The 27,284-nt window shown below is 43.5% G+C and overlaps 1 protein-coding gene across 9 annotated transcripts in view; it reads right to left on the bottom strand.

Moving 5' to 3' along the window:
• DCUN1D4 (defective in cullin neddylation 1 domain containing 4) overlaps positions 1 to 25,457 on the bottom strand; it is a 68,993-nt gene extending 43,536 nt beyond the window's left edge. For 2 of the 9 annotated variants that reach the window (XM_033856988.2, XM_033856989.2), the window contains exons 1-3: positions 25,320 to 25,457; positions 6,491 to 6,561; positions 6,276 to 6,315 (exon numbers count right to left, since the gene is read on the bottom strand). In XM_033856988.2, the coding sequence (XP_033712879.1) occupies positions 6,276 to 6,315; positions 6,491 to 6,561; positions 25,320 to 25,344 (136 nt within the window). In that variant the 5' untranslated portion in view covers positions 25,345 to 25,457. Of the gene's footprint in view, positions 1 to 6,275; positions 6,316 to 6,490; positions 6,562 to 11,446; positions 11,566 to 13,046; positions 13,070 to 19,813; positions 19,935 to 24,854; positions 25,003 to 25,319 lie in introns of those variants that run through there. The other 7 variants (XM_033856991.2, XM_033856990.2, XM_033856992.2 and 4 more) reach the window with 7 other exon arrangements.
• Positions 25,458 to 27,284: the final 1,827 nt, after the last annotated feature.

Raw genomic sequence — 27,284 nt, 5'->3', positions numbered from 1 at the left:
TGCAGAATGAAAAAGTGGGTCCCGCCTTGCCGGAAAGCCTGCCACGCTGCTCAGAAACGAGTCTGCCTTCAACTTCGAGGCTTGCTTCTCCCACCTCGGACGTGCACGTCTGAAGGAAAGACACTGTCTCCTGGTACTGGTCATGGGCGGGTTCTGAGCATCTGTTCCGGGAGGAACCTCTCCCTCCCACCAGCGTTTGCAGAACACAGAGGAAATGCACTCATCTCCTCAGCACGTGGGAAGATGAACACCATTTAAAATAATGTCTTCACCAATATTCACCAATAAAGATAAATCCACCGGCTCCTCTACTATTTTGCCTCTTCATAGAAACACTGGCATAATGTCTTGCTTTCACAGATTCCTACTTGACAAGAGTATCATGTTTCTGGTAAACATACAAACATCATAAAGTAACTTTTTCAACTTAATTTTTCTTCTTACTGTTGAAGTTCCACAAATCGCTTCTCCTGGTGTAAAACTTACTCATATTTTAGCCCCAAAGCATCCCAAATTTGGCGTTTTGTTCTTTCGCTTATTCCCATGGCGTTCGTTCAGACCTCTCTGCTCCAATCATCGGCATAAGCGAGTGACTGTTAGGGGCCACCCTTCACAATGAAACGGCATCTGTTCGTCCCCGGTGCCCATTACAGCCCAGGCACCCACTGGCTCACTGAGCCTCTCGCCACCCACCCCCACCTCACAGGAAGGACGAGTCCAACTCACACGACGCAGCACAGCTCTACAGGTAGAACCCTGGAACCCATGATGACAGTGAAAAGTTCCAGGCTATCTCAAAAGCAATTTTTTTTTTTTTTTTTTTTTTTGCGGTACGCGGGCCTCTCACTGTTGTGGCCTCTCCCGTTGCGGAGCACAGGCTCCGGACGCGCAGGCTCAGCGGCCATGGCTCACGGGCCCAGCCGCTCCGCGGCATGTGGGATCTTCCCGGACCGGGGCACAAACCCGTGTCCCCTGCATCGGCAGGCGGACTCTCAACCACTGCGCCACCAGGGAAGCCCAAAAACAATTTTTTAACGCTGAGGAAAACAAGTTTACCTAAAATAATTTGCCAACATGAACCAAGTCAACAAAAATACACGAAGAGCACACAACTCACGGCTCCGTGGCCCCGAAGCTGCTCCCCCAACCCCGCATGGCTCCAGGGATCCTACCTGAGCAAGAGCAACAACTCAGGTTTTTAGGTTCATGCACTAAAGTACACCTTGGTTTGCAGGGTTCTGATTTGTTCACCAGTGCAGACACAGCAGCTAATATATCATCTTAGTACAGTAGTACTACAGTATATACAGTACTGAGAGTCCCACAGTAGACTCGCAAATATTTGTTGAATAAATGTGTTCCTAAAACAAGCGTAAATCAAATTCTGCTTAGAGATCAGTATGTTTCCAGAAATTTGAAACATCTATGAATAGATAATATACCACCATTTCAGATTTTCTTTCCCATTTGTCAGTTAAGAAAAGCACTTGATTCTAAGTTTCCTGGCAGGTCGGATTTTTTTTTAAACACAAATATTCTAGAATGTCTGCTTCTTAAAATAACACTGTGATGTCTTTTTATAATAAAAACACTTAAACCTAAATGAATGTTTTACAAATTTGTATTTACTCGTATCATTAAATTTAGACTTTACTGCTTTAGAACTTATATCACTTTATCTACCTTAATTAAACTTTATTTTTAGAGTAAAAAGAAAATTCAGTAAGCAAATACTGTAAACAACAATGTTATGGAATGTTTATGTTTCAAAGAAGCTTTAGCTATTTTAACCTGCTACAAGTATCTACTTAGGTATAAACGATCTGACATTACAGGTAGAGGCAAAATATTAAGGCTGAAGTTTTAAATTAGTAACTACAAATCACTTTCAAATTTATCTTCACAAATCTGAGAGGTATTATTACCACCCCAATTCTACAGATAAGACAACGGGCCAATAAGTGGAGCACCTGAAAGTTCCTATTCAATAAATAGTTAACAAATTAAAGCGACTTAACCCATAAACTGATTTGAAATGATCAGAGCTGCAAGTTTTCAATATTTGCCAATCACCCAAGAAAAAACAGTGATGAAAAAGATTTTAAGGATCCATCTTAAATCTCATTAGAAACATCTGGCAGGTACTTATGAAAGAGAAAAAGCCTTTTTATTATAATAATAAAGAATTTGGAAGAGGAAGAGATGAGTAATCTCAACTAGTAATCCCAAACTATGGTTCAGGCTCCTTCACATTATCGTGATAGATATTCTGGTGTTCAGTCTATAATATTTCTACATTGTGACAGCGACTCTGAAATTGCCTCTCCCATCGTTAGAAGCTCTTTCTTGAAACTGAAGCGTTTAAATGATCCTTAGGAAGGCAATAAAAATTGTTTCTATTTTTTAACCAAAGGTTATGATTTGAGCTCAGGGTCATTTCTTTTTGGTTCAGTTTTTAAGAGGAACAAACAAATTATTCTATTAACTGACCATATTTTCAAATAAATCAGGAGGTCAATGAATATAGCTATTCTTCTTACATTAAACAACTAGAAATACCGCCAACATTTTTAACATATCTATTCCAATATTTGGTCCCATAAAAATCAATTTTAAAGAGCAATTTAAGTTCACCTGGATCAAACCAAAGGCCTTTTAATGCCTATGCAGCTGGCTGTTTTGATAATAATTTAACTAACCATGTTATTCTTAATAAATGGTACCTAAATCACTGCTCCACTGTTCTGTTTTTTTTTTTTAATTTAATCTTCCTGCTGTGGGCCTCAAGTGAAAAAAGGTCCTGTTCAGGATTCATTTTTTGTAAGACATATTAAATTGTGTGCCCAGTTTCTAGTCATCCTCAAAGAGGTTTATACAATTAGAGAATTTTTCTGACTTTTCCAAACTTAGTATAAATGCATGTTCCAATACAAAAATCTCACTAATTTTCATTATAATGAGTTTGTTGTATCATATAGCCTTGACTCACTTAATAACATTTTACATGTTCATTCTGCCATTTCAATACTTTTCATATAGCCATTTCACCTCACTTTTCACTGAATAATGTCACAAAAGTATAGTAAATTTAAGTTGGTAAATAGAATGCATTTTAAGACATCTTACCAGTACCTAAATATTTTATTTCATTTTCTTGAACAGAGCATTGAACTACTTGCTTGCCTCAGTAAAACTAGTAGTGTCCAAATGCGCAATTTTTATCCTACTATTTAAGACCAAAAAATTTCCTTTCCTTTCTCTCTAAACAATACTGACTTTTGACATCTACCATCCTCCATCCTCCATCATTTTTTTTGGGTCCTCTCTGGTTTTTTTTTTTTTTTTTTTTTGCTGTACACAGGCCTCTCACTGCTGTGGCCTCTCCCGTGGCGGAGCACAGGCTTCGGACGCGCAGGCCCAATGGCCATGGCTCACGGGCCCAGCCGCTCCGCGGCATGTGGGATCTTCCCGGACCGGGGCACGAACCCGCGTCCCCTGCATCGGCAGGCGGACTCCCAACCACTGCGCCACCAGGGAAGCCCCCCTCTCTGGTTTTTTAAATTCACTCCCAGTATTTTGTGCTGCTTCTCCAATACACACTCTCTCTCCTTTTTTTTTTTCTTTCTTCTTTTTCTGGTGGAAGACTGAAAGCACCAAAGGAAAGTGTTAAAGGAAACAGAGCAGGAAGATACAGGCCTCTTTTGCCCTTAGTTTGGCTCTTCCATATACAGTTGTTATAGAAATGGCTCAGACTACTGATGGGCCAAGAAATTCAAGGAGGCACTACAAAGAGGCACTATAGTGATTAACTTTCTCAGGTTTCCAAACACTACGGATTTTATGTTACTTAATTTTTAAAGTATACTCTGTCAGGTATGGTAATCACAAGTGATGCTATAACCAGATGGGGAAATGGACCACTCTGAGAAATTACTAATGTTAATTGACATTGACTGGCACGTATGAGGTACGAGGAACTGCACCAGCAAGTCATATACCAAATATCAGGCACATCCACTGTCCCCAAGGGCGAAAGAGGAGGCATGAGGCCAAACACACTCTCCACTTTCGTTTTCCTTAATTATAGCTTATAGTTATTAAATTGCCACATTCAGGTTAAATATTTAAATGTGAAATTACCACGGTAACAATACTCATTCAAATCCAAAGTTCAACTTTAACTACAGAATGTACAAGACTCAGCACTTAGATGTTTTATTACCTTAGCCAAGGGAAAGACAACTTAAAGGCTTTACAAACACAAAATTCAGTTTTAAAAAATCAAAACTACACTAACTCTTAAGTTTAAAAAATCTCTGATGTCTACCAATATATTGTTCCAGAACAGTAGAGAGAAATGTGTTTTTTTTTTTAACTTTTAAAACTGGCCCTGAAAATTAGCTAAAAGTTAAACACACTTAAATGTGTATCAATAGAAACATATTATGATATATCCATGAAACAGAAAATCATGCAGTCATTGAAAAATAAAGCTTTATAAATGTGCTGCAATGAAAAGATCTCCAAGATATACTGAGTGACAAAAACAAGAGGCACATACAAAGGTATACTTGCATTTGGGGAAAAACATATATCATCGTCATTTGGGAAACAAATACAAGAATATAAGAGTTATCTCTGGAGAGTCAAGGGTGTAGTACTAGTGGGGATGGGAGCTAGGGCTCATAAAATGGGCCAGCAACCTTCGCTTCTTTACACCTTTCTGACATTTCTTTTAAAACCATGTGCATACACTGCTTCTAAAATTAAGGAGCTATAATCAATCAATAAATAAAATTATTAAGCAAACTGTTTTTGACTGCCTTGAGTTGACCTATATTTACTAAAACAGAAAGATCAGGTGAAGGGACGCTCCGTGGCCTGGCCTTCTAGAATACATTCCCCCTTCTCTCATTCCTTCCTCTGGAAGAAGGAATGTCTGATCTAACTGGTGATTGGGGCAGGGAGGAACTGAGCAGAGGGGCCCAGCCCCTTCTAAACTCCCTTTCAGATCAACCTGCCAGCAGAAGCTGATACCCTTCCACCATAATGGTGGGTTAGAGAGGGGCCGGGAGGTGTGCTGTGCTTAACTAGCTGTGGCAGTGATTGCGTGTAAGGCTATCTAATTAAGTTGAAATACTGAAAAGCCTCTGCATTTTTGTTGCTCTTCTAAGCTGTGCTTTCCAACACAACTGTTACTTCAATCTCCATCTTGTGCCTAATTTTCAATTGATCCTGAACCAATCTGGAGGGGAAGGGTGGGGAGAGTTCTAAATCCCAACAACCTCTAAGATACAGCATTAAGTTAAAAAATTAAATGAAAAAAGAACGATGCTATATAGTATGTAGAGTATGAGCTCATCAATGATAAATTAAAAAAAACACTACTATAAAAATATATGCAGGTACAAAAATGTCTGAAAGAACAAACATTAAGCGGCAAACTGGGGGAAGGCTGGACTGGGAGACGTGAAGGAGGATTGTGGCTTTTTACTTCCTTTGCTTCTGTGCTATTCATAATTCTCTAACAGTCATGTATTACTGTGATAATTTTCAAAAACTTTAAAATATATTTTAATCATTTTTGCTGGAAGTTTTCATAACTACAGATCAAGTGCAAGTTTCTGAACTTTATGATCATTACAGTTTAGAGAAGTGGTTCTCAAGGTGTGATCTCCAGACCAGCTGCATCAGCATCATCTGGGAGCTGGTTAGAAATGCAAACTCTAGGGCCCCACCCCGAACCTACAGAATCAAAAACTCTGGGGGTGGAGCCCAGCAATCCACTGGAACTACCCCCCACCTCCGTGATTATAATGCCAGCTACAGTTTGAGAACCACAGGGCTAGAGAACTGTTTACAATGATCAACTTTCAGTTTTCCCATTCATAAATCCTCAAGACCTATACAACACATACACACACAAGCCCCTACCGACCTATCAACTCATTTTACATCTCAAGTCAACAAATATTTATGCAATACCTTCCAAACTGCACAACTGTAGCAACTTTTTAGTATAAACTAAACACTTCAGTAGAGAAATGATTATTTTGAAATCACTGGGGAGACTCCCCAGCCCCTTTAAAGGAACTGAAGTACTCTGTAAACCAGAGCCCTAGAACAGATGTCCTCCAGGGAAGGAGCTGTGAGATGGCTACCTCCATACACCCTGAAGAACAATCCTCAACCAAGTAACAACTTGCTAATGGAATGCATTATAACTTTATATTAGGAAGTTTATTTAAAATTAAGTAGTGTTAGCATTTAGATACCTGTTTGGTGATCGTCTTGGCCAACGTCTTCTGTTAGATTCTGCAAGAAATATGTTCATCATTACCAAGAAATCACATACCATACAGCAAGCTTTAAAATTCAATATTTTCATAAACAGCTGATATCTTAATATCCATAATCTAAATTTTATCAAATCCACTTAAAACTACTACTTTAAACGGCTGGTAGTTTTGTCTTTAAAAGATTGACTTACTAGCTTATTAAGGGTGTGGTAGATCTTATGAATATTTGCCAGTGTTGAGAGATGAGAGTTCAGCTGAAAGTCTTTAAAAGAAAAGGGGAAAATTCAGTGTCATTTACTTCTCATATTGCAAAAAGACTATTAAAAAAGAAAGCTCAGAAGTGAAGATAAACAAATGCTTTGATACAACTGAATTCTATCTCCATTAATTTGATACTTATTAAATAAGATACAACATGCAACTACCAACCTATCTGCTAGAAATAAAGTCTGACAATTAAATTCCCAACCACATGTTAAAATAAAGTTCATGACATTTTCATGTGAATTGTAAGGTAAAACAAAAATACTTCAGTAGTTATAATAGCCTATCAGCAATAAACTTGAGCTTAAAAGAAAAATATCAATAATGCTAGCAAATTAAACGAGTCACAAAAATAGAAGACAGATCTCAAATGAAACTTGTTCACTTTCTCTTTCTCTTCCCCAGAATTACTAGCACAATATCAAGCTCCTGGCAAGAAAATAATAGGAAAGCATCTCAACCATTCGGCATTTCTTACAATATACTTATTTTGTTGGCTCTTATATAACATAGAGCAGAAATGGAATCTAAGCCCCTCCCCTTCCTAATTTAACAAACACAGACAGATCAAAGGACTATCCTGCAAGCTCCCAGTTCGAAAGGCCAGGGCTCTGGGATGTATAGTCTATAGTTAGCTGCATGGCAACAGTAAAATGTGCCACAGAACCAGAAACACAGAGGCAGAACTCACACTCACAGAGAAACATGGCCAAATCAAAGACTGTCTCCACATGTCATCTCTAATAACTGCACAATGAATCACACACACAAGACGAATTAAGTTGCTCCATCATACAATCCTGCACAACATAAAACTTTAAGTTAAACTGTTAGGCTTTTGAATCTCCAATTTCAAATGTTTTTTATAAAGTTAAGTATGCTTGCCTACATATTAGGCTATGCGAATATGGGTTAAAAGTCTCTGAATAATTTCATATTTGAACAAGCAATAGAAGTATTTTCATAAAATATCAAGATTTACAGTAGTTCCTTTTCTTTACTATCATAAAGACTAGTAAAGGTTAGTCTGAAAATAACCTTGAAAAGATACTGTAACTTTCCAAGTTATGCCGTTCAGATAAAAAAGAAAATAATCTCCCTTCACTGGAATTTTATGTGGGACACATATCAGATGCAAAGCGCGGACACTACAGCACGAATTGTCTCTGCTGGGGCTGGACTCTCTGGGCTGCTGCTCCGAATCTGGAAAGCAAGCAGACTTGTCAGCATTTAGAAAGCTTCACTTTCTTTTCTAAATTGTGCCAGGAATCCAGGTCTAGGCTGGCCTGGAGGGCAGAGGGGCCAGCAGGCAGTAGAGACCCTAACATGCACACACCGCTGCCGGGAGCAGCGGGCTGCACGTGTACATGCGCACATGCACGGCTCTGGCACATGCACGCCGCAGGCACAGCCACCGAGAATGGTCCAAAGAATCAGAGTTCTTGGCTGAGAGGCAACCAGAGCAGGGCCTCAAATATAGACATGTGTTAACTCTTTTGCATTATTAATTATTTGGCATCTGAATGGTTTAGCCATATTTAAGGTAAATGATGACATAATGTGCACAGACCTTGATTTTCCATCTTAATTAGTGCGACTGCACAGAAAAGGATTAAAAACCATTTGGGTTATCCGAGTGTCTATATGTGTGTGTATTTATTTACTTATGCTTCTATTTCATAAAGCTGCGTAGGGGGCTCTAAAACTAGAAGCAACAGCCTCCTCCTGACCTGCAAAGGCTTTGGGGAGCTTAATCTTACACTGCCCCCCTCCCCTGGCACCTACGACCAAGCCATAAACCCCCTTTTTGTACTCTCCCAATTTAAAATTTGGAAGACAAATGATATACTACATTAACATCCTGAAATATTAATTAAGCTCCTGGGCCCCCCAAAAAAACAAAACCAGAAAACTTAAGGGTCTAAATTCTCTCTCACTGAGGCCACACAGGAGGGGTTTGCCAAAGATCATTGCAGCAATGAGGTCTCCAGAACTCATGCCATACCACCCTGATGTTAATTCAACTGTCAAGATTCACACAGGAGAATCTAAACAAAGCTGCTAAATCCTTCTATATACATGCGCGCGCGTGCGCACACACACGCGCGCACACACACACACACACACACACATACACGGTTTCTGCCAAAACACCACTCACTGAGTTTTACAACCTGACTCTGGAGTCTAACAGTCAATTTGAATCTCAGGCCTACCAGTTATTTAACCTAAATTTCAACGTCCTCAGTTGTGAAGTGAGATTACAATGCCTAGATGTGGCAGACAGCCAATGTAATGCCTGGATCACAGTGAGTGCCGAATAAAAGACATCAATTATCACACTATTCGATTATACCATTTTCCACACCACACAGCTATCTACAATGGTTTCTACTTTCTGCAGGTCCAAGTCAAGCCCCACATCAAAGATCTCAAAGTTGGAGCTCCCTCTGTGACTGAGGCATGTGGCCTGATACATCTCTACTGTGTATGATGGCATTTCTATCTATATTCATATACCACCAACTGACGTTCATAATGATGGTGGAAAAAAATATACAAAAGCATTTAAGATCAGGTTCTATACATGAGCTTCACTTTACAGATAACACAAGCAACAAGGTTCATTTCACAAGTCACATAATATATGTCAGCAATTCTCTATTTCCATATCCGGCGTCTACTACCATAACCACCTTATCATCGCTTCACCAAAAAGAAAGGGAAAAAGAAAAGGAACAGCAGCATGAACAGAATAGTTCTTCTTTAGTTTCACCAAGGTAAGAAGCTGGGGAGTAGACACAAATTCAGGAAAAAAAGACCAAAATGGCATTAAAAGATAAACCCACGAAGGTTAACACATATTGAATTTACGGTTCATCTGTTCAGTGCTCAGGGCAAGTAAGAGACCTTGAAATCTAAAATAGATTTTACATCCTTTAGGAATAGCTGTTAAGGATAAAGATCAAATGCTTTACAGAGAACGTATTTAGGAAAGTACTAACTCATTCATAAAATCTCCTTCTGCTCATATTTTAATTCCAAAGTATAAATGCTTGGTTAAGTCAACTTTAGTCCATGATCAAAAGGCCCTCCACAGTAGTCACTGGGTTTGACTCTCCTGTGTGACATGCGAACCCTACATTCTGTATTAAAAGCGACAAATGGCTCTGCAGAAAGGCATAGCCTGCTTGATAAATGGTCTGCCTAAATTATCTTCTGGGCATTCTTAAAAATGATCAACAAATGCTGACTGGGCATAAAGTTTTCCGGGGGGTTTTTTTTTTGGTTGGTTGGTTTGGGTTTTTACATAATTACCATTTGCTGTGACCTACATAATGGAAGAAAGTGAACGTCAATGAGAGTCAAAATTCACTTCCCCCAAACTACTCTTGGTATATAATCCCACAACATAGGCAGAGACATAAATATTAGGAATAAAACAATTATTGGTAAGTTCAGACAATGACCATCAACCAAAAGAATCAAATTTCAGAATTAACAGTCCTAAGAGGAGTTTACTTCCATAAGAGGGTCAGAAACAATTTAAATACATAAAAATCCAAACCTTTCTTTTACGACATAAATAGTCACTTGTTAAATATAGCTGGGAGGTGATCTTAATTACAACAGCAATGAAAAGCAATAATACACATAAGAATAAACTTAAACATGCAACAACCGAATGAAGAAACAATGAAAGTTTCCTGAAAGACAAAAATGCAGAGATATTATATTCCTGGAATGGAAAGACCCAGTATTGTAAGGCGATCACTTCACCCTTTTCTAAAGTATTAATTAAATGCAGTCAAATTCCTATTCTCCCTGCCTCCCACTTCCCTACCCCAAAAAAGAGGTGGGGAAAAAGGAAGGGAGTCAGGCAAGCTTGGCAGATTGATTCTAAAGTTCATCTGAAAAGAACAAACGTGCTTGACTTGCCAAGAAATTGTTGAAAAAGAAGAATGAGGAAGAACTTGCCCTATCAGACAATACATAATATAAAGCAGAGGTTGGTAAATTCTCTGCAGAGAGCCAAATCTTCAATATTTTAGGTTTTGTGGGCCATCTGACCTCTGTTATAACTACCCTGCCATTGTAGCTCAAAAGCAGCCATAAACAATACACAAGCAAATGAGTGTGGCTGTGTTCCAATAAAACTTTATTTATAAAACTTTATTTATAAAAACTTGGTGGTGGGCCTGACTGGGGCCATGGGCTGTAGTTTGCCAATGCCTGGTATAGAGGTAATTATAATTATAATACAAATCAACAGAAGAGAGCTAATAAACATATGTCTGTATGTTTGTAAGTATGTATAAACACATAATTAATATGATTAACTGGCATTTCAAATCAATGTAATACTCTGGTTTCTCTTCAGATCGAATAAATCTTTTGCCTTTTTTTTTTCAAACCAATGGGCAAGAGATAATTATTTAGCAAACTGAGCGGCAACCAACTAACATGTGGAACAAATTAAAATTAATTTCAACCTCACCCAAAGCATGGAAGGGGAAGGCATCCAAAGCAAAAGAAAAGTCCTCCGTATCATGGACTCAGGGCTCTCTCTGCACATTCCGCCTCTACCCATGTACCCAATCTCGTCTCTTACTCATCTTCCCCTTGCTCACTCTTCTCAGTTGCAGTGAGCTTCCTGCTATTCTGTGAACACTCCAAACATGCTCCTACCTCAGGGCCTTTGCACGTGCTATTCTCGTTGCATTGAACACTCTTTCCTCTAATAATAACATGGCTTGCTCTCACACTTAATCAGGTTGCCACTAAAATATCACCTTCTTACAGAACCTTGCCAGACCCAACAAACAGGACCCCTTCTTCACTATCACTTTACCATGCTTTACTTCTCTTTATGGCATTAGTACCTCGTCATATATGTCATATTTGTGTGTCATCTTCCTCTTGCATTAGAATGTAAGCTTCACAAAGGCCAGAACGTGCTTGCTCTTGTCCACTGCTGTATCCCTCGTACCTAAAGCAATACCTGGGAAACATCAGGTGCTCAATAAATACTCAAGAAATAAATGAATGCAGGTACAGAGGCATCAAGACTTAAATTCAATATGTTCAGGGTATTTCAGTGCATTCACACCATTAGATCTTCATATGTGAGAAGCAGCATGGTATCAGGAGACTCAAAAGGCAGGCAAGGTCAGAAAAAGGCAGCTCTGAATCCTGCTTGAGAGTTTAATCTCCTAAGGACTTGTATTTCCAATTGGACCATCAGAGGGTACGCAAATGTAACAGATAAACATGGCACATTCAAGCAGCATCAGTCCTACTCAAAGGTAATCCAAGCACAAGTGTTTCACATGTACAAGTGTTTCACATGTACAAGTGTTTCACATGAAAACAAAAAAATGACTATGGCACAAAATTTGAAAGAAATTTCACCAGACCAAGTTACGCTCCCAGAATCCAGAGAGTCCTTAATTCTGCCATAGCAGAACGCTGGCGGAGAAGTCTGAGAAGCACTGCTGTGAGCCTGGGTGCTGTGAAAGTGTTTTAATCAGTTTTTTAGATAAATTTCCCTACGGCGGGTGTGTGGCCTGGATTTAGAGCGGCCTTTCATGAAGGCTACTGGAAGTGGCTGAGGTGGGAAATGATTAGGGTCTTAAGGTAGACTGTGGCAGCAAAAGTGGAGGGAAGACATCCCGAGTACAACGGGATTGCAGGACATCCACATTCAACTCACACAAATTCAACTCAATTGCTTGGCAAAATGAAGAGGGAGAGAGAAGAAAAGTCAATTGTCCCAGTAACTGCCCTCAAGGCCTCTACTTAATGAGTGGGAGCTGGGCAACAGGAATCTGAAGGTCACTGGGTCGGCTCAGTTTCCACGTGGATCTCACAACCTTGTATGAGTCAAGTATTTAAAGAAATGTATTCTTCATAAAACACAGTCCCTAAACATAAGCCAGCTGCTGCAACTGTGCTCAGCTGAAGAGCCTGCGACCTGTCCTAACGCTAGAGGAAAGAACTGCTGTGTTGGAGACAACCTCTGAGGAGGGGCACCTTCTGAAAGTATTTCCAGTGATATTTTTAATACAGGTGATTTTCACCTTACATGTGGACTTTAGAACTAACCTCTACACAAAATGTGATGGTACTGGGAGGAAAACCAACAAGATTGCTTTTAGGTGCTGAGAGGGAAGCTCAACATTTCATGTCCTTTTGTCCAAGTCTCAAAAATTCTCCTTGAGCTACGAAAATTAGCCCAAGCAGGGTCAGGTAACTAGTTGTGGCCAAGCTGGGGATAATTCACATCTTCTAATTCCCAATCCAAAGCCCCTTCCTCCATTCTAGCTTATTTCTGATGGGAGCAAGTGTCCATGTATCTTCACACTCCATCTGGGGTAAAAAGCATTTCCCACCCAAGGTTGTTAATAAGCAAGCACACAAAGTTAGAGAACTTTAATATTAAATAAAAAGATACTAAAGCTGGTAAAATCTAAAACAACCTACCAACTTCTTTTTTTCCTTTTTGGAGAAAAGATGGTGCAGAAAAGATACACAACGCCTATATTATTTCTATTAAGTACACCTCTTTCCTCTTGTCCCTAAAGATTCACAAAAGTAGTTTATTATTAGCTAAACTCCAGGTGGCCAATCAGTGAGCAATGCTCTCGGGTATAAAAATTTTTAATAAGCACTATGCACAGATATGTACTAATAAATACATTCTGATGACAATGAAAATGAAGAACTAAATCAGTGATGGCTTTTGGGGTGCGGGTGGGGGACTGAGGGACTGCTGAGTTTGGGCTTTACGATGGCGAGACTGGAGCACGTTTAAAATGCTGAGATTCGATTTGCTTAGTACCCTGGAAGGTTACAGAAGCCAGTGTAAAGAGGGGGTCAGCTTACAAGTCAGGGAGGATCTATACACGAGCTCAAGCATACAGAGTATAAGTCATTTTACAAGACAAGTACAAAATGCAATTTTAAGTAAAAAAGGTCATTAGAAATGAGTTTTATCTCAAAATAACTTGACAGACAAAATCTACCATAAAATGAAGTCTACTTCTGACGCTGTAAAAAGTAGTATTTTCAACTGGGATTACAGACACCACTTTACACTTCTGCATACCAACTGATCGTCATTTAGCCATGTGAGATGGCACAAGTACACATCTCACTCGTTAAAACAAACATATTCACATGTGAGGCCAAATTATTAAAACACAAAGATCCGAAACGAGTTTTCCACAGCTAGGAAAAAACCAAAAGCCAGGCTGTGGGTCAGCTTCATACCACACGCCTGTCTAACTTGTCAGAAGTAGGAATTTCTTGGTCTATAAAATGGATGGTAATAGTGCTTGCCTCCTAAGGACGCTGTGAGGATCAAACTAACCCGTGCCGCAAGGTGCCCAGCACGGTGCCTGGCACACGGCAGGCGCCACCTGAGCGGCAGCTCCGCGGCACTCTGCTTCACTTGCACAGCGAGCGGGGTGGCCTGTGCTCTCCGCCCAGGGCAGGGCCCGAGGGGGGCAGCCGCAGCTTTGGAGTCCTCTGACCCCCAGCCCAAACCAAACCCCAAGCACCCAGGAAGCTCCCGAGCATTAATCCAGTCGCTGCACATCAGAGTCACCTGGGCAGTGCGAATACCTGCCAGGGCCCGGGCCCCAATCCAGACCAACTAAATAAAAACAGGAGTGGGGTTGTCAAAGGCTTCTCAAGCAGTCCAGGTGCCTCTACCGTGCAACCAGAGAGGAGAGTTCCGTCCCCACCCTCGCCTCGACCCCCAGCCTGCCGCAGCCAATCCATACCCACATCACAATCTCAGCACGGGCCAGAGGGGAGTTCAACTCATTCACCGCAAGCCCTGCAGTGAGAAAAAAAGATCAAGATCCAGGCTTTTCACGGTCGAAAAGCTAGGTGAAAACCAAATGAAGCAAAGTAGCAGTGAGGAAGGTGTTAATATCATTCTCCTCATCAATAAATATTTGCTATTTATAAGGCACAAAGCCAAAAAGGTGAGCATGGAAAGGGGAAAACTGACAAGGAAAGGGAGCAGGTCATCACAGGTGACTCGGCGCTTTCACGGAACACAAGATCTGAAGTTAAAACCAACCAAGCACACCACTGCTGCTGGCTTTTTCCTCCTAACTCTCACAGGACCTGTAGAAGCGGCTGGGAGAGAAGCCACCCGCCCAAGACAGGCGGCGTGCCACCTAGCACCCGTCATCCACTGCACAGCCTGTGCCTGCTGGTGGTGTCATCTCAACGGAGTCGGCCACTCCAGGACAGCCGGTCTGGCTGCTCTCCCACCGTAACAAGGTACACAGGGCCCTAGATTCACTCTCTTCACCCTACCCTACCCACGGAAGAACAGAGATCCGTCCACTCCATCGCTCAGAGTAAAAATCACCCTCTCACCTCACTAATGTCAGAAGAGGCCAGATTTACGGTAAAGAGTGCAGCTCTGGCCTCGGAAAGCCCTGGGTTAGAGTCCCTGCTCTGCGGCGTCCTAGCTGAGGGCCCTGCCTATAACCCAACCTCACTAGACCAGAACAGCAGGCCCCTCCTCACAAGGGCTTGTGAGGACTCCTGAGACGGTGCATGCCAAGCCCTCAGCACAGTGCTGGCCCATCCTGTGCACTAATGAAGGTTTATTATTTTAATCCCTATTATTATTCAACATAGAAGAGACTAAGACAGACTGAACCCAGAAGATCAAAGAGTAAAGACGGGGCAGAAGGGATGACAAGAGGACAGGTCTTTAAAACTCTCACTTCAATAGCCAGTTGCCTGGACTTGAATGTACAACACTCCTTCTCAGTTTCCTGTTTAATTAAGAACAAGTAATCTGCGGTCTAATAATTTTGGGAATGGAATCTGTACAAAGAGATCTTAAAGGGGAAAAAGACTTAAACTCACCCTCAACTACAGGAAAAGGAAAGAGAATCATTTCAAAGATGTTACGCAAAAACTACATTAGTAGCTCTACTGAAAGAAGCTTTCTGGCTTTTCTGCAATCTTGTTAGGTATCTCCTATATATAAAAATTATGTGTTTAAAAAGTGCTTAATACAAACGTCTGTTTAAAATAAAATCTAAGACTAAAAATGACTATTTCATTAGTGAGTAAAGAAAAAAGTATGGAAATACTCTTCTTTGCCACAATCAGTTGCCCAGCGAGAATCCATTTTTAAACGCCCACTGTCACTGTGAGATGGCAGAAATGAGGGGAAGAAGAGCAGTGGGAAGGGAGGAATTCATCCTACACCTTATTCTGTTGGGACCCATTCCAAGAAGAAAAGAACCAACTGCAAAACAAAGATAACAGTGACAAAATATGGAATTCCAATATACCTGCCAGGTTACCACAGGATTAAATGAAAAGCACAGATAAAACAGTGAGTATTATTTCATAGGCAGTGGAGGGAACCTAAACCCCGGAGTCAGAATGCCTGAGTTAGAATCTCAGTTCACCACCTATCAGCTGTGTGACCTTGAGAAGGCTAGTTAACCTTTCTGTACCTCAGCTTCCTCATCTGGAAAGTGGGGATGATAACAGTACCTACGTAACGTACTTCAGAGCGCTGTGGTGAGGATCACATGAGTTAAGGCAGGCACGGCAGCTGGAGCAGCCCAAGAATAATCACTGCATATAAACACGTGTCACTCCCTCCCCTCCCCATCCCACTTTGTTCCTCTTCTCTCCCCACGCCCCACCTCCTCTAACTTCTCTCTCTCCCCTCACTTCCTTTCCACTCATAAGCCCTCCCTGGTGCCTCTTTTCAGCCCTTCCCCCATGGCTCCTGACCATCCCTCCACCTCGCCTCCCTTCGCTCTGGCCTATCCAAAACCCATGCTATTGCCAGGCTGTTCCCTCTGCTTGGAAAGCACCCTCCCACCTCACCCCTCAGGCACACACCCATCTTTTTCTTCACATAATAAAACTTCAAAAGCTAAACCCACATGACAATAGCTAACCCTTCCCTGAAGTATAATTTTAATGACTCCCTATTTGTTCCCAAAGCACCCTGGGCATCCAGATAACCTTGCCCTGCCCCATACTTCAACTGTGCAGGACCTCTCTGCATCCACCACTAAGCCTGCTGGAAGGAAGCTTCTTAAACACGAGGACCAGGCTCAGTCATGCTGTTACAGCAGCACCCAGCAGCAAGAAAAAAGGTTTGGTGAGTGACTAAGTGAGGGAACGCTTCACTTGCTTCTTTTCTTTCTTATAACCTGTTTTCCTCTCAAGGGTCTCCTTTTAAAGCCTAATGAAGGAATTGTCATTACACAGTAATCATTAGAAAAGGGCCAAGCGTTTCTCTAAATACTTTATGTTCTATCTAATTTAATGCTCAGGATCACTTCTGATCTTGCCTCCTACTTCTTTCTCTCTGCCCAGTCCCCAACTCTACTCCTAGCACACCAGCCTCTTTGCTGTTCCTCATTTACAGCCTTGCTCCCCTCCTCAGTCTCTGAATTTGTGTCCTCTCTCCCTGGAATGCCCCCTCACCTCCACCAGCGCTTGCCCGACAACCCTCTTAGTGAGGCCTTCCCTGACTGAGCCTCGTACAACTACAACGTCCCTGCTCTTGCTCCTCTGCCCCCTGCACACACAGGGGCACCTGTGCACTGCCCTTCCCTGCTTGAGTTTTCTCAAATGAACCGCTCACCATCTGACATACTACATGATTTACCTGCTTGTTATCTGCATCTTCCCCCACACTGGAAGGGGAACTTCATAACAGATGAAGACGACGGCCTGGTACGTAGTAGGTGTTCAATAAACACTGTTGACTGAACAACTCCATACCATACAGGAGGTATTCTTTATGCATGAGGAATCTGAAGCTTATACAGAGTAGTTGAGTAATTTACCCACGGTCACACAACTAACAGAGGCAGAACCTAGAACCAGGGCCCACGCTTAACTACTATGCTTTCCTGCTTCTCAGCCCGACCCAGATAACAACTAAAAGAAATCGTGGTATCCAAGGAGCAAATCCTAGCATTGTATGCCTTTGGCCCACAGAGAAGCAAGAAAAGCCATCCACCAGAAAATCTTTCAAGGGAACAAGTCATCTAATTCAAGCCCATTCTATGTGGTAAAGTATTAATTACCAGATTTATAATTTATATAGCACTGATAGTTTTTCTTTGGATTTAACAGTTCAGTAAAAAGACAGAGAGAGATTATTACACCTTTTTATACTGTACTATCCCCATGAACAGCAAAATGACAAATCATCAACTAACACAGAGGAGGCCTAAGATGATATATATTAAAAGCCAAATATTGTGGTGGGGGACTTCCCTGGCGGTCCAGGGGTTGAGACTTCACCTTCCAATGCAGGGGGTGCGGGTTCGATCCCTGGTTGGGGAGCTAAGATCCCACATGCCTCTGTGGCCAAAAAACCAAAACATAAAACAGAAGCAATACTGTAACAAATTCCATAAAGACTTTAAAAAAAAAAATGGTCCACATCAAAAAAATCTTTAAAAAAACTGTGGTGGGAGGCAGAGAAGTACAGACTGCAAGGGGATACAAGGGAACTTTAAGGAGATAGGAAACCATTCTATATCTTAATTACAGTAGTGGTTACACACACACGTATTTATCAAATGGGTACAATTTTATAGAATGTAAATTATACTCAATAAAGTCAATTAAAAAGCAATTAAGACTGTCAGATATAATTTTGGATAAACAAAATAAATATTCTACCAATATTATTTCCATACCTAATATTCTCAAGAATTTTGGGGAGGGGGTGGGGGGACAAAGATGGAATCAGGCAAAGACAGCAGTAAGAGCTCCATAGAGTGCGATCGGTGGGGTGACTGATGCGTGCCTCAGAGTCCTGCCTGACCACTGGCAAAGGCAGCTCCGACTGACACTGCCTGTGTCCCCCTTTAGCCTTTTGGGTCACCTCGAGCCAGTACTCTTGGACTCTGAACAGAGACCAACCAGGGTGGAAAGGCAGACCACTGCTCTTCTCCACAAGGGCCTCGGCCAAGTACCAACCCAAGACGGGTCTGGATGTTGGATTTGTCCGAGTTCTTAGTTGTGCGCATCGGAAACCAACTAGCTATATGAACAGTGGTTTTTTTTTTTTAAAGGTTATTGGGTAGTTCACAGAATCTCTAGGAAAACCAGAGGACCAAGCACATCAGCTGTACAACCAAAATAATGCCTAAGGGCATACTGCAGAGTGCACCATTGACACAGCCTGGACCTGCCTGGACTGCAGCTCCCACGGCCTCTAGAAACAGCGGTCACCACTGTCCATCCTCTTTAAATGGCCCCCAGGCACTTCCAATTTCTTCCCATGTCTTGCCTTCAGCTTCAGATTCACACCCTGGTGTGGGTGTATCTGGGCAGCTCTGCCTTTGATGGTAAGAATTCCCCAATCAGAGGAAGAGCCTGGGCCCCGAAGACTGGCAAAGGCCATCATGGACACAGATGGATGACACACCATCTCTGCAAGTACTACTGATACAGCCAGCAAGTAATGAAAGGTTTTCAAAAAATATTCACAAGGAAAATATCTTTAAAGATGGAACTAAAAAAAATCATACCCAGAGGTAATGTTATTTGGGGAGGGTGGGGATCTTCTTCTGCATCATTTAGTGTTTTACTCAATATATTAATTAGTAGTTTCAAAAACTACAAGCCTACCTTCCTAGATGGAAAATAACTCATTAACGGCATCTTCTGATTAAAAGAAAAACAATTAAAATCTAAAGCAGCAGTTACTTTGTCTACTAGAATACTGAACATGATAGAAAAAAGATCCTTAGATCTGAAACAGTCATGCAACAATTGCTAAAATATATGATTCTATTTAAATTTTCAATACTTTTTCTATTTAAAACATAAGCCACAAATTATAGCCTCTTTTATAGCCACAAATATTTTTAAATGTACATTCTGCTTAACAGAATAACCCTCAAGAGGTACTTCTCCTAACTTGAATCTCAGAATAAGAAAAAAGAATAAGCTGTGGAAAGCTATTAACTCTAATTTAAGCTGACCACTTACGAAGAGATGTTAGCATTAACATCAGAGGCTCAGAAACTTCACCTCCAACTAACATAGTTCACTTTCTAAAGAAAGCAAGCCTTTAGTGAGCCTCAATGTATTGTTAACATTAAGAAATAAGCCCTTTGGACCAGAATCTGGTCATAAAACAGGAAGAGGGGAAAAACAGACACATCCAGGCCGTCCAAGCCCTGCCCAAGCCTTCCCCACCTCGGCGGCCTGTTACACACCAGGTCAGAAGCAGACGCGCGTACTCTCACACGCACGCTCTCGGCCCCTCAGCATATCACCAGCACTCCGCTCCCTCTCTGAGAACTGCTCCATGCCACAGACATTCTTCAAAACTGGTATCTGCATGTATTTAAACATATATATTACTTAAATTGGTTTGCACAGGACAACTTTGTCAAAAAAGGGCATAGAATGAATAAGCATAAGTTTGTATGCCTGGAAGATAAATCTAAAGACAATGAAAGACACCTCGGAGGTATGCAGGATAGCAGGAGGAAACATTAAAATTTTCCAGATAGTTCACCAACTGCTCAAGAGTTGACCATTTAAGTTCAATTCATTACATATCTGAGGTCCTAAGCGAGGTATTCTGCTGGACCATAAAGTGGTTACTAAGTAAGACACAGTCCCAGATCTCAGGGGGCTTATCATCTAATTGGGGAGGGGACAAATAAGTGAACAAGCAGCTACTGTTAAATAAGATAAAACTGAGAACAGAAGTAAACAGTCTTTGGAGATTCAATGGAAGGAGAGAGCCTTCAAGAGAGGGAACAAGGAACACAAAACTCCCACTGAAGTAGCACTGAAGGCAGTGGGGAGGGAGCAGTGCTGGGGGAATTCAAAACTGAGCTTAAACTACAGAACAGGTTCAACCCCAGCTTCTGAGGAGTCTTATTTCAGCAAGCAACTAGGAGCCTCTGAGGTTTTGGAGTAGGGGGATCGTAAGGACAAAGATATTCAACTGGTGATGGAGAGGATAAAAAGGAGGCTGAGCCTGGCAAAAGGATTACTGGTTATTACAACATAAGAAAGAATGGATCAGACCTAGGGCAATGGCAATAGGTATGGAAAAGAAAGGACAGGCATGGGAAGAGATACAGCCTCTCTCTCGCTACTGACCAGGGAAAGAGGATGAGAAATGTCTAAGCTTCCAGCTTGGGTTATTAAATGAACTGCAGTTTCATTAACCAAATGAATAAAATTAATTGGTCTTGTTTTCCTCTTTATTTTGGCTACTAGGAAGCTCAGAACCAAATATATGGCCCATTTCTAACATACGGCAAGCATTTATGTGTAGCCTGTAAATCTGTATTTTTCTCTCGACAGAATTTTATCTATATTTAGTAAGTCACCTCTATTTTAGAATGAAACAGAAAATAAATCAACAGATTAAAAAAACTGAGTCTAAGCCAGAGACAACTGGACAAAGTAGCTGATTCAGGGAAATAACTGCAGGCTACTAACCCAGAGCATTCTCCTCACCCTTCTTCCACCCTAGCAAAGTCCACATCCCACAACAGAAGCTGAAAATGCCAGACTTTCACTTTCTCCACCTCCCTCACAACTAGCAGTGGCATGAGGTCAATTCTACCCAGTGAGACTAAAGAGGAAGTCACCAAGGTGAGAAAAAGACTCCACTCTGTTAAGAGGGAACTGTAAGGAAGTATGTTCCTTCCCTCCTTTTCTTACATAGGCATGATGTCTGGTGCTGCAGCAACCATATTGCACACATGAGGCAATGAGCCTGAGGCTCTTGATAAACCAAATACTAAGAGAGGAAAAAAGTATACAAAGAGCCTAGATTCTTAAGACATCATTAGGACTCTGCACCAGCCTTAGAACCATCTATCACTAAACTTCTTGCTAACAATAATAAGTTCTACTACTTAAGCCATGTTTGATTGAATATTGTTATTTGCCAGAGGCATCCTAACTGATACAACAAAAGTCATCATGAGGTCAGTTTCTGAAACCATGATTTTTACACTGCTAAGCAAGACTGTTATTATCAAGATGAGAAAAATGCAAGCATATATTATTGTCAGGAAGCAAGCAATAAGCTAATAAGAGCTTCTGAGAGCAGTTAAAGATGAAAAGAGAAAAGGATATAATGATAAATAATATTTGAAAAAAATGTGATCAAGTGTTAATAGGGGTAATTCTTGGAGGCAAGAACTGAGGAAGAAAAGAGTACAAGTACAGAAATCCTCTGAAGTGGAGAAAATGAGGGGCTTTCTTTCCTGGCAACGTTATTGACAAGATAACCTGAAAATTCTTACCAGTACAGATCCTCCTCCACTTACCCTGAGTAAGACCACTGCAAACTGAAAATATCCTAGGTCGAAAATGCATTTAATATGCCTAACCTACAGATAACCGCTTAGCCTACCCTATCTTAAACATGACCAGAACTCTTATTACCTTAGCATATACTTGGGTAAAATCATCTCACTCAAAGCCTATTTTATAATAAAATGTTGAATATCTCAGGTAATTTATTGAAAACTGTATTGAAAGTGAAAAACAGGAGGGCTGTCTGGGTACAAAATGGTAATAAGCGTATTGTGTCTGACTGGGAGCTGCTGTGTCTGACGGGATGCCGCCTGCTGCCCAGCATCAAGAGAGTTATCATACATCACCAGTCTGGGAAAAGATCAAAATCCAAAATTCGAGGTACAGCTTTTATCAAATGCATATTGCTTTAGCACCAGTGTAAAGTCGAACCATCATTAAGTTGGAACCATCTGTTTAAAACAGTCAAAAAATTTTGTTCATAAGAAAACACAGAACCTCCCCAAAGGCCAAAAATCAAAGAAGAACCTAAAAACCAGAGCAGAAAGTATAAGGTGATTATGTACAGGAACCCAGGGTTTGGGGGCTGGGGGAGAGGGAGTGTTGTGTGTGTATAGGGCACCTGCCCTTTGGGATGAAATTGAAAAAAAAGAAAAGGGAAAAAAATGACTAGCCTAATATTTTCTTTAAAAACACCATCTTGTACAGCTCTTGTTTTCAACCTCATACACTTCACCCTTTACAAGAGCAAATTCCAGTGATACATGCACATTAAAACAAACAAACAAACATGACCATGTTACATATCACAAAGGATTTCCTGGGTATTTCACCATAAGCTTAAGTAAAATATAAAATAGATATAAATCTTTTCCTGATAAAATCACACAAGTACTCAAGTTCAGTTCATTTGTAACCATACCAGTTTCCAAATCTTTGGACTTCTTGGTAAAATTTTTATCATTAGGGTCATCATAATACTCTTCTAGTGACCATGCTACCAACAGTTTCAAAATACCCTATACAACACATAAAAATACTCTGTCATCTCTGAGTTAATCATTACAGGTTTTGGAGTCATCGCATATAAATGGTAAAGAAAACTTGGCAAAGGATGTGATGTTTGGAGAGTCTACGGTCTAAATGGATGGTTTCTAATATTAAAGAACAGAAACGAAAAAACATGGAAACCTCTTAAGGTCCTGCACTGAGTTTACCTTCCTCTAGTCTCATTTGCTTCCCATGCTTCTTTGAAAACTGAAGACATCAAATATACCCTTGCCTCATCTTCACATTTTCACGCTGGCTTAAATGAATGGGACCATGTCCACCCTCAATTCCATTAAGCCGTCTCCAACAGTCATTCATTTCAAGCCCATCCTTTTTCCAGAAGTCCCCTTCTCCTTTGGCAATCCAAACAGCCCAAGAACTACAAACACATAATTTATACTATCTTCACAAGGTTTACATGTGTCTCCACTGCATTCCCAGATTTGTCTAAGATGGAACATTTTAACCTAGTGTTTATATACACTGGATGCCACAAATATACACCATCCTAAACGCTGCTTTAGATTGTGTTGCATCTTGAACGTTTTTCCACAACCTATGGACTAGATGGTTCAAAACCAAGCATTTATTCTATAAGTAAGGCCACCAAACGCAGAGGGAAATAGTCAACTCGGGGATCAAAAACCTAAGTGCGAAAGGACTGCGTCTGGCTTGGTTCTCTCCCCCAGCCGCTGACACAGGGAGAAGGTCCCAAGGGACAGGAGCACCGCCCTACAACGCGCTCGAGTCCGCGGGGAATAAAGCACGAGTTAGCAGAGCTGGGAAGCTCTGAGGGGCGCGCTGCATTCTGGGACTCGTTTCCACAGTTACCCACGTGCACCCAACCCAACCGCGGCCCGGACTACAAGTCCCAGAATGCCGCAGGACTGCTTTTCCCCTTTCCGCGGGACTGCCTTTCGCCTCACACCCGGCGACTGGAGCCAGACCCTAAGGGAAACCCCTAAAGCGCCTTCTCCGCAAGGCTGGGAGAGGTCGCGCCCCGCGGGCGCTGCGCGGGGCCTGTAGTCCGACCCTCCCGACAGGGAAGCGGGTCCCGAGGCACCAGCCTCCACACCTGACGACCAGAAATTAGACAACTGCGTCACAGACTGCCAAATCCACGGACCGCCAGGGACCACCCTCCGCCCCACGCTCCTGGCCTCCAGGGCCGACCCCTCCGTCTCCCGCCACGGAAAACCCGCAGCCCGCTCCCCTGCCCCGCCTCCCACTCCCGCAGCCAGAGCCCGCGCCAGCGCTGACCTCGCTTCCCGCCGCTCGGGGGAAACCGCGGCCAGCGCCAACCTCTGGGCACCTCCCCCGCCCCCTCCACCTCAGCCCCGCCCCCTCCTTTCCAAGCACCCCAAACCTCAGAGCTCCCCCTCAAGGAACCCGGCCCTAATCCGGGGGAAGATACACCTCCCCCAAACGCGTAGTCTGACACCTTCCCCCCAGCCCCACGCGGACCGAATCTGGACAAGACAGTTTTACCCCTGCCCCGGCCCCTCCCAACCTCCCTTCCCTCCCAACCAGCTCTTCACCCCCACTGCACCTCCTCTACCCCTACCTCCAACCCGTCACCCCACACCCTCCCCACCTTCTTCCTCTCCACTCCCAATTACCCTACCTTCCCAACACCTGCTCCATCCTATTACCCCGACGTCTGCCTCCTCTCACCACTCCCAGTTACCCCTCCACGCTTCCTAAGGCCCTACCGCCCGCCGGACTCCCCAACTATCCCATCACACCCCAATCCCTCCCACCATTCGCTTTCCCATTACATCAGCCCTCATCTCCTCGCCCGCCCTCCTGCCCCGCACGGCCGCTGCCCCCAATCCCCCACCCCATTGTTCCCCCCCCACCCCCGCCATCCAGCCCTTCTTCCCATTGTCCCCGCCCCCGCGCTCCCCTAGCACTCACCCGCCTTTCTCACGGAGCCGCCCGCACCGCTCGGCCCCTAGGAAATCCTCACCCCTGCGCCCCGCTCGCTCGCTCCCTCTCTCTCCTCCGCCGCCGGTGCCAACCCCCAGCCCTGCTCGCTAGCGCCCGCCGCCGCCTCCACCTCCATTCACCCGGGACACTCTGGTCCCGGCCCTTCATCGCACGTCCCGCCCCCCCTTCCCCCAACACTGAAATGGAGCCAGTCCCCACCCCCCTCACCTCCGCCCTCCCCCGGCAGGCCGGCCCCTTCCCCCCACGCCCGCCCCCGCCCCGCGCCGCCCGCAGCGTCACCGCCCGCCCTGGCCCCGGGAGGGGAAGGGGTGGCTCCCGGGCAGGGTCTCCCGGTGCGTTTTGGGACTGGAGGCGCAGAGCGGGGACTGTGGGAGATGAGCAGAGAGTGTTGGCAGCCGCCCGCTCCCGGCCGGCTAGCTCTCTGTTACTCACTGACAGCGGCGGCATCCGAGTGCATTTTCGGGTAGCTCACACCGCGCTCGCCGCCCAGGCTCCCGCGCTCGCCTCGCGGTCCCCCCACCGGCTCGCCGCACCTCGGCTGGGAGCTGAGGACCCGCCGCCAGGCACTCCCGACCCGCCCACCTCTCCTCCTCCAGTGGCTGAACCTTGACTGAACGACCGCCCCTCCTCATCTCTCATTTGGCAAAGGGAGTGCGGAGAGCGCCGGTCTGGAGCTGGCAAAGAGGCCCCGCCCCCCTAGGTCCAATGCGATTGGTTCCGGCGCCTCGTTCCCTAACGCCCCTGGCGGAGGCCACGTTCTGGGAGAGCAGGTTGGACCCGACCACTGTCACTCAGCCCCGGGGATCCGAAAGCGCGTGTACGGGCGAGGCTGGGGAATTGGTCCACCTTGACCCTGAGGCCCCGCCCTGGGCGGGCGGGATTGGTGGAGCTGTAGACCAACCGAGAAAGATGGGTTGGCGTCTGAAACAAAGCACGCGAAGTGTTTCCCGAAGAACCGAAGAGGGGAAGAGCAGTTGGGGCGGCTTGCATCCCGCTGCACAGAGTAGGGGAATCAGCTCTTCCCTCGCGCCTGGCGCGACGCGTCGGAGTCTCCTGCTTGTCTCCACGCCTCCGAGCGGCTCTCTGAAGGAGCCCAGTCCGCGCCGAACTTGGACTGGGACTTCTCTTGCTAGCCGTTTCGTACAGCTAGAAACTGGATAAAGCATCGCCGCGTCTTCATTTCCAGCAAACTCTCTGGTGAGGAACAAATTCTTTCTTGTACAACAGCCCATCCTCTCCTCGTTTTCGAAATGCACTTTTCCGGAGACAGCACATTTTTTCCTCCTTCATCACAAATGGGCTGTTCTAAAGGCTTCAAATGCTGCGTTGTCGGTGATACACAATGTGCGCTCCCCCAGACAGCGTGCAGGAAACCCAGGGCCACCCTCTGAGCTTCGGGCTCAGTCTGGCACGTCGGCGAGTCCAGGGGCCAAGTAACCAGCCCTCAAAGGACAATTAGCGTAAGCGCATAAGTCAGTAACGACAAGAAACTGTCCAGAAAACAAAACTGGCTGTTATTTGGCAGAGGAAGGCGTTAATTTAGGTGACTTCTGACCATTTGAGTTTCCTAAGTCAAGAATTCGCACCATTTTCATGAGTTCCGACCAGTTTTTCTTACGGCTTTCAAACCAACTCATCACACTCAACCATATTATTGTAGCGGAATGATATTTTGAGATATTAACGGAGGACTGTCCCCCTCCTATCCCAGCCACAACACACAAACACCGCTTCTCTATATGCAGAAGCCCTGCGCCATCCTGCAGCGGGGCCAATCCACCCTCCTGCCTCAGAGGATGGATGACACTAAGAACGACCAGTAACAAAACAGTCGTTTTTGTTTTAGACTTATACAGCCAAGGCTTTTGACTTGCAGGGTTCTGAAATTTAAGTTTCAAATCAGGGCATAAATATTACGGCTAAAAGCAACATATTTGAAAGAACAAGATGAAACCAGTTCCTCTGTCCCACACCACTCCCCTTGTAATATACTCCATCCCTCTTAATCCCTAATGTCTCATTAATAAGTTACATCCTTATAATTTTATATCTATCATGTTTCTGTCATTCAAACACTTATGGATCACTTCATCAAATCATAGATTCTCAGAATTGAACCTGATTTATCCACTTCAGGTTTAGTTCAGACAAGACAAAAATCTCATCTCATCATTGGTGACCTTTAACCTGACAGAGCGTCAGCTGGGCCCTGCAGAGGTGGGTAGGTGCCTCTGGACTCTGAAATACTTGCCTGTTTCAATGATATTGCAGTAGGTGCAGTATGCTGAAGGGTGGATCATTCACAGAATCAGAAGATACTTTACATCATGACACTAGGATGTCCGGCACCTTACCGAAGGCTAGGAATAGGAACTAAAATGTTAAATCATGTCTTAA

Source organism: Tursiops truncatus, chromosome 5 (assembly GCF_011762595.2).
Source record: "Tursiops truncatus isolate mTurTru1 chromosome 5, mTurTru1.mat.Y, whole genome shotgun sequence".
Lineage (NCBI taxonomy): Eukaryota > Metazoa > Chordata > Mammalia > Artiodactyla > Delphinidae > Tursiops > Tursiops truncatus.
Note: the sequence above shows the minus strand (reverse complement) of the source record. Positions and strands in the feature narration are given on the sequence as shown.